The sequence below is a fragment of the Artemia sp. Qi Xiang Cuo genome, chromosome 21 (genome assembly GCF_049724085.1).
Source record: "Artemia sp. Qi Xiang Cuo chromosome 21, ASM4972408v1, whole genome shotgun sequence".
NCBI lineage: Eukaryota > Metazoa > Arthropoda > Branchiopoda > Anostraca > Artemiidae > Artemia > Artemia sp. Qi Xiang Cuo.
Window position 1 is genome coordinate 48,311,430 of NC_142814.1, and position 14,850 is coordinate 48,326,279.

General features: G+C 29.2%; 1 protein-coding gene across 1 annotated transcript in view; it reads right to left on the bottom strand.

Annotated features, from left to right (window-relative positions):
* Nucleotides 1-14,850, bottom strand: part of LOC148939649 (alkaline phosphatase-like) — a 130,486-nt gene that overhangs the window by 106,864 nt on the left and 8,772 nt on the right. Inside the window, exon 2 of the mRNA XM_089106935.1 lies at nt 13,295-13,345. Coding sequence (XP_088963061.1) covers nt 13,295-13,345 — 51 coding nt within the window. The remainder of the gene's footprint in view (nt 1-13,294; nt 13,346-14,850) is intronic.

Here is a 14,850-nt window from a genome sequence, read left to right on the forward strand (position 1 = left end):
AACCAACCTGTCCGTCAATAATGAAAAATTTCACTTCAAAGTTACAATACTTTGGCGAATAATGACAAGTTGTCTGTTAGAAGTAAAAAGTTTTGTGGCAATGATACCAAATTGGTTTTTAGAAGTAACAATTTTTTAGTTATGACAACAAGTTTTCTGCCAGAAGTAGCAGGATTTCCTTAACACGAACAAATTTTCTCTTCGAAGTATAAACATTTTCCATTAATACGAACAAACTTTTCCTTAACACATTCAAATTTCTCTTAGAAGTAAAATATATTTTCTTAACATTTTCCCTTTAATACTAACAAACTTTTCCTTAACACATTCAAATTTCTCTTCAAAGTATAAACATTTTCCATTAATACGAACAAACTTTTACTTAACACATTCAAATTTCTCTTAGAAGTAAAAAATATTTTCTTAACATTTTCCCTTTAATACTAACAAACTTTTCCTTAACACATTAAAATTTCTCTTCGAAGTATAAACATTTTCCATTAATACTAACAAACTTTTCCTTAACACATTCAAATTTCTCTTCGAAGTAAAAACATTTTCCATTAATACTAACAAACTTTTCCTTAACACATTCAAATTTCTCTTAGAAGAAAAAGATATTTTCTTAACATTTTCCCTGTAATACTAACGAACTTTTCCTTAACACATTCAAATTTCTCTTCGAAGTATAAACATTTTCCATTAATACGAACAAACTTTTCCTTAACACATTCAAATTTCTCTTAGAAGAAAAAGATATTTTCTTAACATTTACCCTTTAATACTAACGAACTTTTCCTTAACACATTCAAATTTCTCTTCGAGGTATAAACATTTTCCTTTAATACGAACAAACTTTTCCTTAACACATTCAAATTTCTCTTCAAAGTATAAACTTTTTCCATTAATACGAACAAACTTTTCCTTAACACATTCCAATTTCTCTTAGAAGTAAAAAATATTTTCTTAACATTTACCCTTTAATACTAACAAACTTTTCCTTAACACATTTAAATTTCTCTTCGAAGTATAAACATTTTCCATTAATACTAACAAACTTTTCCTTAACACAGTCAAATTCGTTATGGCAACAAGTTTTCTGCCAGAAGTAGCAATATTTCCTTAACACGAACAAATTTCCTCAACGGAGTAACAACATTGTCCCTAATACTAAAAAACTTTTACTTAACACACTCAAATTTCTCTTAGAAGTAACAGGTATTTTCTTAACAGTAACAATTTTCGTCTAATAGCACCAAGTTTTCCGTCAATGATAATAAATTTCTCTTGAAAGAAACATTATTTTCACTGATAACCAGTTATCAGTTAGAAGTAACAAGTTTGCTGTCAATGATACCAATTTTTTTTTTCAAGTAACGATTTTTTCGTTATTATAACAAGTTTTCTGTCAGAAGTAGCAAGTTTTCTTTAACACTAACAAACTTTCTCTTTGAAGCATCAATATTTTACATTAATACTAACAAACTTTCACTTAACACGTTCAAATTTCTCTTAGAGGTAATAGATATTTTCTTAACAGTAACAAGTTTTTTCTAACAAAACCAACCTGTCCGTCAATAATAAAAAATTTCACTTAAAAGTTGCAATTTTTTGGCGAATAATAAAAAGTTATCTATTAGAAGTAACAAGTTTTCTGTCAATGATACCAAATTTTTCTTAGAAGTAACAATTTTTTCTTACGATAGCAAGTTTTTTGACAGAATTAACAAGATTTTTTTAACACTATCGAATTTTCTTTTCGAAGTATTAACATTTTCAATATTAATACTAACAAACTTTTACTTAACACGCTCAATTTTCTCTTAGAAGTAATAGGTTTTTTCTTAACAGTAACATATTTTTCTAAAAGCTCAAACCTTTCCGCCAATGATAATAAATTTCTCTTAAAAGAAAATTTTTTTGTCATTGATAACCATTTATCTGTTAGAAGTAATAAGTTTTCTGTCAAAGATACAAAATTTTACATAGAAGTAACAATTTTTTCATCATGATAACAAGTTTTCTGCCAGAAGTAGAAAGTTTTCCTTAACAGTAATAAATTTCCTCATCGGAGTAACAATTTCTTCCCTAATACTAACAAACTTTTACTTAACACACTCAAATTTCTCTTAGAAGTAATAGATATTTTCTTAACAGTAACAAATTTTTTCTAATAACACCAACCTTTCCGTCAAGGATAATAAATTTTTCTTAAAGTAAACAATTTTTTCGTCAATGATAACTATTTATCTCTTAGAAGTACCAAGTTTTCTAGCAATGATACAAGTTTTTCATAGAAGTAACAATTTTTTCGTTATGACAACAAGTTTTCTCCCAGAAGTAGCAAGATTTCCTTAACACTAACAAATTTTCTCTTCGAAGTATCAACATTTCCCATTAATACTAACACACTATTAATACTAACTTTTACTTAACAAACTAAAATTTCTCTTAGAAGTAACAGGTATTTTCTTAACAGTAACAAATTTATTTTAATAGCACCAAGTTTTCCGTCAATGATAATAAATTTTTCTTAAAAGGAATATTTTTTTTCAATGATAACAAGTTATCAGTTAGAAGTAACAAGTTAGAAAGTTTTCCTTAACACTCACAAATTTCTCCATCGGAGTAAAAACTTTTTCCCTAATACTAACAAACTTTTACTTAACACACTCAAATTTCTCTTAGAAGTAATAGATATTTTCTTAACAGTAACAAATCTTTTTCTAATAGCACCAACCTTTCCGTCAATGATAATAAGTCGTCAATGATGACAATTAATCTGTTAGAAGTTACAAGTTTTCTGGCAATGATACAAGATTCTTCTTGGAAGTGGGTTTTATTCATTTTCAAGGTTAATTTAGGCTAGGTTACGTGCGCGCACGTAGCCTAGCCTAAATTAACCTTAAGAAATGAATAAAACCCAACTTTGTAAGAAAAATTTGTTGGAAAAATTGCTGGACAACTTGCTAGTTTTTAGCATAATCATGTTATCTGTGACTATAAATTGTTACTTTTAAGATAAAATTTGTTATCTTTGACGGAAAAGTTGGAGTTATTAAAAAAAAATTTTACTGGTAAGAAAACAGTTGTTATTTCTGTGAGAAATTAAATGTTAAATAAAAGTTTGTTAGGATTAAGGAAGAATGTTGTTACTTCGATGAGAGAATTTGTTAGTGTTAAGGAAAACTTGCTACTTCTGTCAGAAAAGTTGTTATCACAATCACAAAATTGTTGCCTCTCTGAAAAATTTGGTATCTTTGGTAGAAAACTTGCTAGTTCGAACAGAAAACATGTAATCACTGACAAAAACTTTATTTCTAAGAGAAATTCGAGTGTGTTAAGCTAAAGTGTGTTAGTTATAAAGGAAAAAGTTGATAATTCTAAGAAAAAAATTGTTGCTGTTAAGAAAAATTTGTTACTTTTGGAAGAAAAATTCTTTTCATAACGAAAAACAATTGTTACTTCTAAGAAAGCTTGTTACTTCTAGCGGATAAGTTGTCACCATAACGAATAATTGTTACTTCTAAGAAAAAGAATTGGTATCATTTACATATAACTTGCTAGTTCAAGCAGAAAATGTGTTATTACTGACGAAAAATGTTATTTGTAAGCGAAACTTGAGTGTGTTAAGTAAAAGTATGTTAGTATTAAGGAAAAAAGTTGATGTTTCGAAGAGAAAATCTGTTAGTGTTAAGTAAAAGTTTGGTATTATTAAGGAAGAATGTTGTTACTTCGAAGAGGAGATTTATTAGTGTTAAGGAAAACTTGCTACTTCTGACAGAAAAGATGTTATGAGAAATGAAAAAATTTGTTACTTCTATGAAAATTTTGCTATCTTTGCTGGAAAACTTGCTAGTTCGAGCAGAAATCGTGTTATGAGTGATAAAAAATTTTTACTTTAAAGAATTTTTTGTTATCTTTGATGTAAAAATTTGTTAGTGTTAAGGAAAACTTACTACTTTTGACATAACACTTTTTATCATAAACGGAAAAAAATTATACTTCTAAGAAAAATTTGAACGTGTTAAGTAAAAGTTTGTTAGTATTTAGGAAAAAGTTGTTACTTCGAACAGAAATACCTGTTACTTCTAAGAGAAATTTTAGTTTTTTAGGTAAAAGTTTGTTAGTAATAATGGAAAATGTTGATACTTCGAAGAGAGAATGTGATAGTTTTAGGGAAATCTTGCTACTTCTGGCAGAAAACTTGTTGTCATAACGAAAAACTTATTTCTTCTAAAACAGAAATTTGGTATCATTACCAGAAAACTTGTTACTTCTAATAGAAAACTTGTTATTATTGGCGAGAAAATTGTGGAGTGAAATTTATTTTTATTGACGGAAAGGTCGGTGCTGTTAGAAGAAATTTGTTACTGTTAAGAAAATACCTGTTACTTCTAAGAGAAATTTGAGTGTGTTAAGTAAAATTTTGTTAGTATTATGGAAAATGTTGTTACTCCGATGAGGAAATTTGTTAGTGTAAAGGAAATCTTTCTACTTCTGGCAGAAAACTTGTTTTCATAACGAAAAAATTGTTACTTCTAAGAAATAAATTTGGTATCATTGCCAGAAAACTTGTTACTTCTAATAGAAAACTTGTTATTATTGGTGAAAAATTTTAATTTTGAAGTGAAATTTATTATTATTGACGGAAAGGTTGGAGCTATTGGAAAAAATTTGTTTCTGCTAAGAAATTACCTGTTACTTCTAAGAGAAATTTGAGTGTGTTAAGTAAAATTTTGTTAGTATTATAGAAAATGTTGTTACTCCGATGAGGATATTTGTTCGTGTCAAGGAAATCTTTCTAATTCTGGCAGAAAACCTGTTGTCATAACTAAAAAATTATTACTTGTAAGGAAAATTTTGTATCATTACCAAAGAACTTGTTACCTCTAACAGATTAATTGTTTTCATTGACGAAAAAACTGTTTCTTTTAAGAGAAATTTATTATCATTAACAGAAAGGTTGGTGTTATTAGAAAAAATTTGTTACTGTTAAGAAAATATTTATTACTTCTAAGAGAAATTTGAGTGTGTTAGGTAAAAGTTTGTTAGTATTGGGGAAAAAGTTGTTAATCCGATGAGAAAATTTACCTATTACTTCTAACAGATAAATTGTTATCATTGACGAAAAATTGTTTATTTTAAGAGAAATTTATTATCATTGACGGAAAGGTTGGTGATTTTAGAAAAATATGTTAATGTTAAGAAAATATCTATTACTTCTAAGAGAAAATTGAGCGTGTTAAGTAAAAGTTTGTTAGTATTAAAGGGAAAATGTTAATACTTCGAAAAGAAAATTTGTTAGTGTTATGGAAACCTTGTTACTTCTGTCAGAAAACTTGCTATCATAAGGAAAAATTGTTATTTCTACGAACAATTTGGTATCATTGCCAGAAAACTTGTTACTTCTAATAGATAACTTGTTATTATTGGCGAGAAAATTGTAACTTTTAAGTTAAATTTATTATCATTGACGGAAAAGTTGGTGTTATTAGAAAAAATTTGTTACTGTTAAGAAAATATCTATTACTTCTAAGGGAAATTTGAACGTGTTATTTAAAAGTTTGTTAGTATTAATGGAAAATATTGATGCTTCGAAGAGAAAGTTTTTTAGTGTTAAGGAAAACTTGCTACTTCTGACACAAAACTTGTTATCATAACAAAAACATTGTTACTTCTAAAAATAAATTGGTATCATTGACAGAAAACTTATTACTTCTAACTGATAACTTGTTATCAGTGAAAAAATGTTTCTTTCAAGAGAAATTTATTATCATTTACGGAAAACTTGGTGCTATTAGAAGAAATTTGTTTATGTTAAGAAAATATCCGCTACTTCTAAGAGAAATTTGAGTGTGTTAAGTAAAAGTTTGTTAGTATTAATGGAAAACGTAGATACTTTGAAGAGAAAATTTGTTAGTGTTAAGGAAATCTTGCTACTTCTGGCAGAAAACTTGTTGTCATAACAAAAAAATTGTTACTTCTAAAAAACATTTTAGCATCATTACCAGAAAACTTGTTACTTCTAATAGATAACTTGTTATTGATGACGAAAAAATTGTAACTTTGAATTGAAATTTATTATCACTGAGGGAAAGGTTGGTACTATTAGAAAAAATTTGTGAATCTTAAGAGAATACCTGTTGCCTCTAAGAGAAATTTGAGTGTGTTAAGTAAAAGTTTGCTAGTACTATGGAAAATATTGTTACTCCGCTGAGGAAATTTGTTAGTGTTAAGGAAATCTTTCTACTTCTGGCATAAAACAAATTGTCATAACGAAAAAAATGTTACTGCTAAGAAAAATTTTTATCATTGGTAGAAAACTTGTTGCTTCTAACAGATAAATTGTTATAAGTGACGAAAAATTGTTTCTTTTAAGAGAAATTTATTATCATTGACGGAAAGGTTGGTGTGATTAGAAAAAAATTGTTACTGTTAAGAAAATATCTATTATTTCTAAGAGAAATTTGAGTGTGTTAAGTAAGAGTTTGTTAGTATTAGAGAAAAAGTTATTACTCCGATGAGGAAATTTGTTAGTGTTAAGGAAAACTTCCTACTTCCGGCAGAAAACTTGTTATCATAACGAAAAAATTGTTACTTCTAAGAAAAATTTTGTATCTTTGACAGAAAACTTATTACTTCTTACAGATAAATTATTATTATTGACGAAAAATTGTTTCTTTTAAGAGAAATTTATTATCATTGACGGAAAGGTTGGTACCTACAAAAAATATGTTACTGTTAAAAAAATATCAATTACTTCTAAGAGAAATTTGAGTTTGTTAGGTAAAAGTTTTTTAGTATTGGGGAAAAAGTTGTTAATCCGACGAGAAAATTTACCTATTACTTCTAACAGATAAATTGTTATCATTGAAGAAAAATTGTTTATTTTAAGAGAAATTTATTATCATTGACGGAAAGGTTGGTGATTTTAGAAAAATATGTTAATGTTAAGAAAATACCTATTACTTCTAAGAGAAAATTGAGCGTGTTAAGTAAAAGCTTGTTAGTATTAAAGGGAAAATGTTAATACTTCGAAAAGAAAAATTTTTAGTGTTATGGAAACCTTGTTACTTCTGTCAGAAAACTTGCTATCATAAGGAAAAATTGTTACTTCTACGAAAAATTTGGTATCATGGACAGAAAACTTGTTACTTCTTATAGATAACTTGTTATTATTGGCGAAAAAATTGTAACTCTTAATTTAAATTTATTATCATTGACGGAAAGGTTGGTGTTATTAGAAAAAATTTGTTACTGTTAAGAAAATTTCTATTACTTCTAAGAGAAATTTAGACGTGTTAAATAAAAGTTTGTTAGTATTAATGAAAAATATTGATACTTCGACGAGAAAATTTGTTAGTGTTAAGGCAAACTTGCTACTTCTGATAGAAAACTTGTTATCGTAACGAAAAAATTGTTACTTCTAAAAAATTGGTATCATTGACAGAAAACTTGTTACTTCTAACTGATAACGTGTTATCAGTGAAAAAAATGTTTCTTCCAAGAGAAATTTATTATCCTTGACGGAAAACTTGGTGCTATTAGAAGACATCTGGTACTGCTAATGAAATATCCATTACTTCCTAGAGAAATTTGGGCATTTCAAGTATACATTTGTTATTATTAATGAAAATCGTTTTTATTTCGACGAGAAAAATTGTTAGTGATAAGGATAATTTGTTACTTCTTGCAGAAAACTTGTTATCATAACAAAAACATTGTTACTTCTTTAAACAAATATTTAGCATCTTTTACACAAAACCTGTTTTTTCTAATAGTCAACTTGTTATTATTGGCGAGAATACTGTAATGTTGAAGTCAATTCTATAACCATTGTCGAAAAGGTTGGTGCTATTAAAAAAATTTGTTACTGTTAAGAAAATACCTGTTACTTCTAAGAGAAATTTGAGTGTGTTAAGTAAAAGTTTGTTAGTATTATGGAAAATGTTGTTACTCCGATGAGGAAATTTGTTAGTGTTAAGGAAATCTTTCTACTTCTGGCATAAAACTAATTGTCATAACGAAAAAAATGTTACTGCTAAGAAATTTTTTTATCATTGGTAGAAAACTTGTTGCTTCTAACAGATAAATTGTTATAAGAGACGAAAAAATTGTTTCTTTTAAGAGAAATTTATTATCATTGACGGAAAGGTTGGTGTAATTAGAAAAAAATTGTTACCGTTAAGAAAATATCTATTACTTCTAAGATAAATTTGAGTGTGTTAAGTAAAAGTTTGTTAGTATTAGGGAAAAAGTTGTTATTCCGATGAAAAAATTTGTTAGTGTTAAGGAAAAAATTTCTACTTCTGGTAGAAAACTTGTTATCGTAAGGAAAAAATTGTTACTTCTAAGAAAAATTTTGTATCTTTGACAGAAAACTTATTACTTCTAACAGATAAATTATTATTATTGACGAAAAATTGTTTCTTTTAAGAGAAATTTATTATCATTGACGGAAAGGTTGGTGCCTTTAGAAAAATATGTTACTGTTAAGAAAATACCTATTACTTCCAAGAGAAATTTGAGCGTTTTAAGTAAAATATGTTGGTATTAAAGAGAAAATGTTAAAAAAATATCTGTTACTTCTAAGAGAAATTTGAATGTGTTAAGTAAAAGTTTTTTAGTATTAATGGAAAACGTTGATACTTCGAAGAGAAAATTTGTTAGTTTTAAGGAAATCTTGCTATTTATGGCAGAAAACTTGTTGTCATAACGAAAAAATTGTTACTTCTAAAAAACAATTTGGTATCATTGCCAGAAAACTTGTTACTTCTAATAAATAACTTGTTATTATTGGCGAAAAAATTGTAACTTTGTAGTAAAATTCATTATAATTGACGGAAAGGTTGGTGTTATTAGAAAAACATTTGTTAGTGTTGAGGAAAACTTGCTACTTCTGGTAGAAAACTTGTTGTCATAACGGAAAAATTGTTACTTCTAAGAAAAAATTGGTATCATTGACAGAAAACTTAGTACTTCAAACTGATAACTTGTTATCAGTGAAAAAAAAATTTGTTTTAAGAGAAATTTAATATCATTGACGGAAAACTTGGTGTTATTAGAAAGAATTTGTTACTGTTAAGAAAATATCTATTGCTACTAAGAGAAATTTGAGTGTGCTCAGTAAAAGTTTGTTAGCATTAGGGAAAAAGTTGCTACTCCGATGAGGAAGTTTTTAAGTGTTAAGAAAGCTTTCTGCTTTTGGCAGAAGAATTGTTACCATAACAAAACATTTGTTATTCTAAAAACAATTTTGTATTTTTAACAGATAACTTGTTACTTCTAACAGCTAAATTGTAAACATTGACAAAAAATTGTTTCTTTTAAGAAAGAAATTATTATCACTGACGGAAAGGTTGGTGCTATTAGAAAAATATGTTACTTTTAAGAAAATATCTATTACTTCTAAGAGAAATTTGAGCGTGTTAAGTAAAAGTTAGTTAGTATTAATGGAACCTGTTGATACTTCGACGAGAAAATTTGTTAGTGTTAAGAAAAACTTGCTACTTCTGACAGAAAACTTGTTATCGTAACGAAAAAATTGATACTTCTAAAAAAAAGATTGGTATCATTGACAGAAAACTTGTTACTTCTAACTGATAACTTGTTATCAGTGAAAAAAAAAATGTTTCTTTCAAGATAAATTTATTATCATTGACGGCAAACTTGGTGCTATTAGAATAAATTTGTTACTCTTAAGAAAATACCTGTTACTTTTAAGAGAAATTAAAGTGTGTTAAGCATAAGTTTGTTAGCATAAATGGAAAATGTTGATATATTGAAGAGAAAAATTGTTATTGTTAAATAAATCTTGCTACTTATAACAGAAAACTTGTTATCATAAGAAAATAATTGTTACTTCTAAAAAAAAATGGAACCATTGAGAGAAATCTTGTTACTTCTAACTGATAACATATTATCAGTGAAAAAAATTGTTTTTTAAGTGAAATTTATTAACATTCACGGAAACTTTGGTGATTTTATAAAAATATGTTACTGTTAAGAAAATATCTATTACTTTAAAATAAATTTCAATGTGTTAAGTTAAACGTTTGGTAGTATTGACGGAAAATGTTGAGACTTCGAAGAGAAAATTTGTTTTTGTTAAGGAAATCTTGCTACTTCTGTCAGAAAAAATATTATCATAATGAAAAATTGTTACTTCTAAGAAAAATTTGGTATCATTGACAGAAAACTTATTACTTCGAACAGATAAATTGTTATTATTCTAACAAATTGAGCAAATATTAAATGTCAATTTTTATATGTTTTAAGTATGCTTTATCTCATTCGAAAACATGTAAAAAAAACTTGAAAAAAATATCATGTTAAAAAATAGTAAAAAAAAGTTAAAAAAACTTACAAAAAAGTAAAAAAAAGGGGGAGGGGGTCCAAAAAGTTGTAGAGAGGGGGGTGGGGCCTTCTACGTCTCAAGCATGCAAAATAAAGCAAAAAATTGGGGGGAGAGGCCTAAAAAGTTTGGGGGAGGGGGTGGGCCCTTCTATGTCTCAAGCGCGCAAAAAAGTAAATAAATGGGGAGAGGGGCCTAAAAAGTTGGGGGGAGGGGGGCCTATATATATATTATATTCATTTCTCAATCCTATCAGAGTTTTAATTATAGTAAAAAACTGTGAAAAATAATAAAAAAAAATGGAAAAAAATAGTAGGAAAGAGTCGAAATAAGTGTAATGGAAAAAACTAGATACCTAGTAGAAAGCAAAGACTTACTTGAATGGAAGCTTAAATTTTTAGCGTCTCTCTAAGTAATAGGACCGATCTTACTACAGAAATTTTCCGATTTCTACCATTTTATGTTTGCCCAAATTACGGCAAAAAACGATTAGGCGAAGATTCACAGATGAAAAATGGGTCTGAAACTCTTGTTTTAGGGGTAATTTAGTCTCTTATCATGCATGCGTTTCTATAACTTCTGCATCTTTAAAAAAAGTTTTTCTGAGGTAATCATTAGCTTATATGCATGGTGCATTTAAAATTAAAGTCATAGATTAGTTTTCAGAAAATAGAGAATATTTAGTTAATTATTTAAGTATTAAACTGTTTGTTGCTTGTTTGTATATAGAAGCTAAGTAGAACCGGTTTCTTCGTTAGTTTCTTTCAGCTTACCGTGAGGCAAACATAGCCAATTGACAGAATAAATGGGAAATATAGAATTTGGGCTATATATTTGCGCATTAGAGGGTGGGGGTAAAGTATTTGGACAGTGGGAAATTAGAAAACAATTCTTACTTCATAATATGCAAAATTGTATCTAACATATTTTGCATGCAAACCCTCTATACTTTACACCTCCCCCCTAATATATAAATATATTTTTTTAATTTAATAAATGGAGATCTTTATTACATAACTAATGTATACCAAAAAAAGCACGAACCCCAGTATTCTGGGCTTGTATGGCTACTCCTAGAATATTCTGCATTACACATATGCATCATGTTACCACACCTTCCAACTACCAACATATCAACACAGCATTATCATTCTGATAATGCTTCTGATAATTATCATTCTGATAATATGAGGATTCCCCAGGGAATACAAAAAAACCCGAAAGGTCTCAATGACTTTTAATTAACGCTTTTTAATTTTCTTCCCTACTTGTCCCTTATTCTTGCTGTCACTTTTCTTCTAACTGCACAATTCTCTGTTCTTTACTATCATTTTTAACCCGTTCTCATACTCGCTTTTGTGTGTCTGCTAACAGAAACACAGGTGATCTCTGTGTATATAAACAAAACACAAATGTTTTGTTTATTCATCACTACTTTAATTTTGACACGTTCTGATTCTCGCTGTAGCTTGTAGTTCTTGCTGCTGTTATCTTCTAACAGCATATTTCTTTTTCCACGCTGTCGCATTTCTCCTAACCAGATATTTTTTGTTCTTCATTTACATTTTTGATTCGTTCTCGTCGTCGTTGTTCCATGTCTTGTAACCGCATATTTCTTTGTTCTTACCTTTCGTTTTTGTTTCGTTGTAATTTGTGCTGTCACTTATCTTTTAGCCACATATTTCTCTGTGCTTCATCTTTGTTTTTGACTTGCTGCAATTGTGTTTTACACAAGTATTCTAACCAATTATTTTTCTTCATTTTCGTTCATCATTACTTCAGATATTTTTTAATGATCTTTTCCCTAGCTTCTCTTGATCTTGTCTCATTTTATGGTCCAGTTTGCTCATTTTAAACAATTGTCAATTTAGGTTTTTTTTCCTCTAGGTATTACAAAACTGCTGAAAACGCCTTTTGGAAAAAGACTTATTACACTGGGCATTTTAAAATTAGCTATGTCTCTTGTGTAATTTTGCTTGCGTCATATACACTTAAAACGATACAACCACTCTTGAGGCAATAATGAGGTATTTATGCTCTTCAAATGTGTTCATATTCATGACATCACGCATATAAATTAATTTTTTCCCACAATAAGGGTCTTAATGAATTTTCTAAGACTGTTGACCTATGTAGATACAGGCTAGAAAATCCCAGGATATCAATTTTCAAGAAAAATATGGAGCCCTTCTCGATAAAAATAAATACATACACAATTATTACTCGTTTAAACAGAAAATATATATATATATATATATATATATATATATATATATATATATATATATATATATATATATATATATATATATATATATATATATATATATATATATATATATATATATATGTATATATATATATATATATATATATATATATATATATATAATATAAAATTGTTTCTACATCATGCTCCTCACTCTTGTGTATTTATTATTTTATATACACTGTTACACTCGTCTGGCAGTAAGAAGATTGGGGAAAAGGATTCGGGGGTCTAAAAATGGGTACGAGATAGAATTTGTAACATTTCTTTAAAGGAGTGGGGATAGTTCTGTCTCCTCTGCATATTTTGCCTGCAGTTCAGGTGTAATTTTTTTATGCAAGTATTTGTGGCTTTTCAAATTATAACCAAGCTAACACAGGGCTACCACTTCATAGGATTTTACCAAAGGTTTGAAACTTTCAGTTTTCAGTTTGGGATTCTTACAAAATTACACATATTAAACACTAGCCTCAAATATTATTTACAGTAAATGTATTGTGATTATTATTTAATATTTTATATCTTTAACTTTTTTTCGGGTCTTGGGATATTATAAAGCTATCTATGGTAATTCGTCCCGCACTTTTTTTAAAGCATTTTTCTATGGGGTGGGTTCTTCGGGTCCAATTGCAGTTCATTTTAACTAAAAAAAAACTATTTTGACTTACTTTGCTCTTTGGGCCCTGTATACCTTATCGAATCTTTATGGTAGCTATCACCTAAAAAAAAAGATAGATTTAGGATTAGTACTAGTTCGTTAACTATGGAGTTGCATGGGTATGTATTTAAAAAAAAACACTAGTCTAACCAGAGAATAGTAGCAGAGCTTTTGCTAATATGGAATTTGTTGTGTAATATTACTTTTTGTTGTGTTTTATTGCTTCTAATTTATATTTTATTAAATCTGATCATGATCAGACTATATAGTCTGATCATGTCTGATCATGGCGATCCTTGGTGACACTGGCTCCCAAGAGGTGACGCATGATGCAGTAGGACCGTCTATTAAGAACCCAACTCCTTGCTGGCCGGAACCATCATTGGGACCCGAGTTATAGAACTGGAATGAGTTCGATTCGGAAACGGTCAACTTTTAGGACAGAACATCATTAAGTCTCGTTTCTGACAGACCACAAACGTTGATTTTATACTTTTGCAGCTCCCTTGCAAGGAGCAGTTGCGTGGATTCCAGCTTGCAGCTGCGAACATTCCACGCGCCAATATTCAGATGTTTTCTTGATCGGGCGGCTTGCATACTTGTCGGGCCAGGCACCACCCTGACCTGGTCCGCTTCGGCTACCGCGAACGCCGTAATAGTAGTATCTCTCTGCATTTGATCTTCAATATCCATTGGTGTTTTATAGGAATTGACTTGACCAAAGGCTCCCCAGACCCTTGGTGCCCCGTTGCGTTAGCCATTCTATTTGTCGGACTAGGCTACTAATAGAATGTTACACCACTCCACCGCTGTGAGGTGCAACTTAGGGCTCTCCTCCCGGCTCGCTAGGGACGGGGGCGTGAATCCTCGCTCCGAGGCCCCAACCATAGCTTGGGAGCACTCGTGCTTATCAGGCCCTGATTCCCACCAAGGAGGTCGGGAGGTTGGAGTGGAAAATGAATAGGTTGTTGTATTAGACCAAAAGTTCTCCCTCGTCCATTTAATATTAATGTAATATCTGTTTTCTATTACTCCCCAAATAAACATATCGAGTCAAAACGTAAATTCATCCACCAATTGCAGACAAGTGCTGATTTCGTTATTTCTAAGTACCCCAATGCTGGCCTTTTTTTAGTTGGTGATGCCAACGACCTTAAAATGGATTCTTTTTGCTCCTCAATTAAAGTGAAGCAAATTGTAAAAATACCAACGACTCGGGGAAATACCTCTCTTGATGTTATTTTAACTAATATGTATAATTTTTATAGCCGTCCCTCAGCTTTGCCTCCAGTAGGTGGGAGTTATCATCTTTCGATTCTTTTATCCCCCTCCTCAAACTTTAAGCATTCTTTCTCAATAACCTATGGCATTTATGATGTTTACAGTTTAAAAAATCTTGATGAGAAAAGGGCTATGTTCCACAAAAAACTAAGTGATAAATATCAAATGTGTTTCCCTGAAAAAAAATTTAAAAAGTGCTCCAGTGATAAACACTTTATTAACCAAACTATAAAAACACTAATTAGAACCAAATTGAAGCTTTTCAAAAATGGTAAACCGGATGAA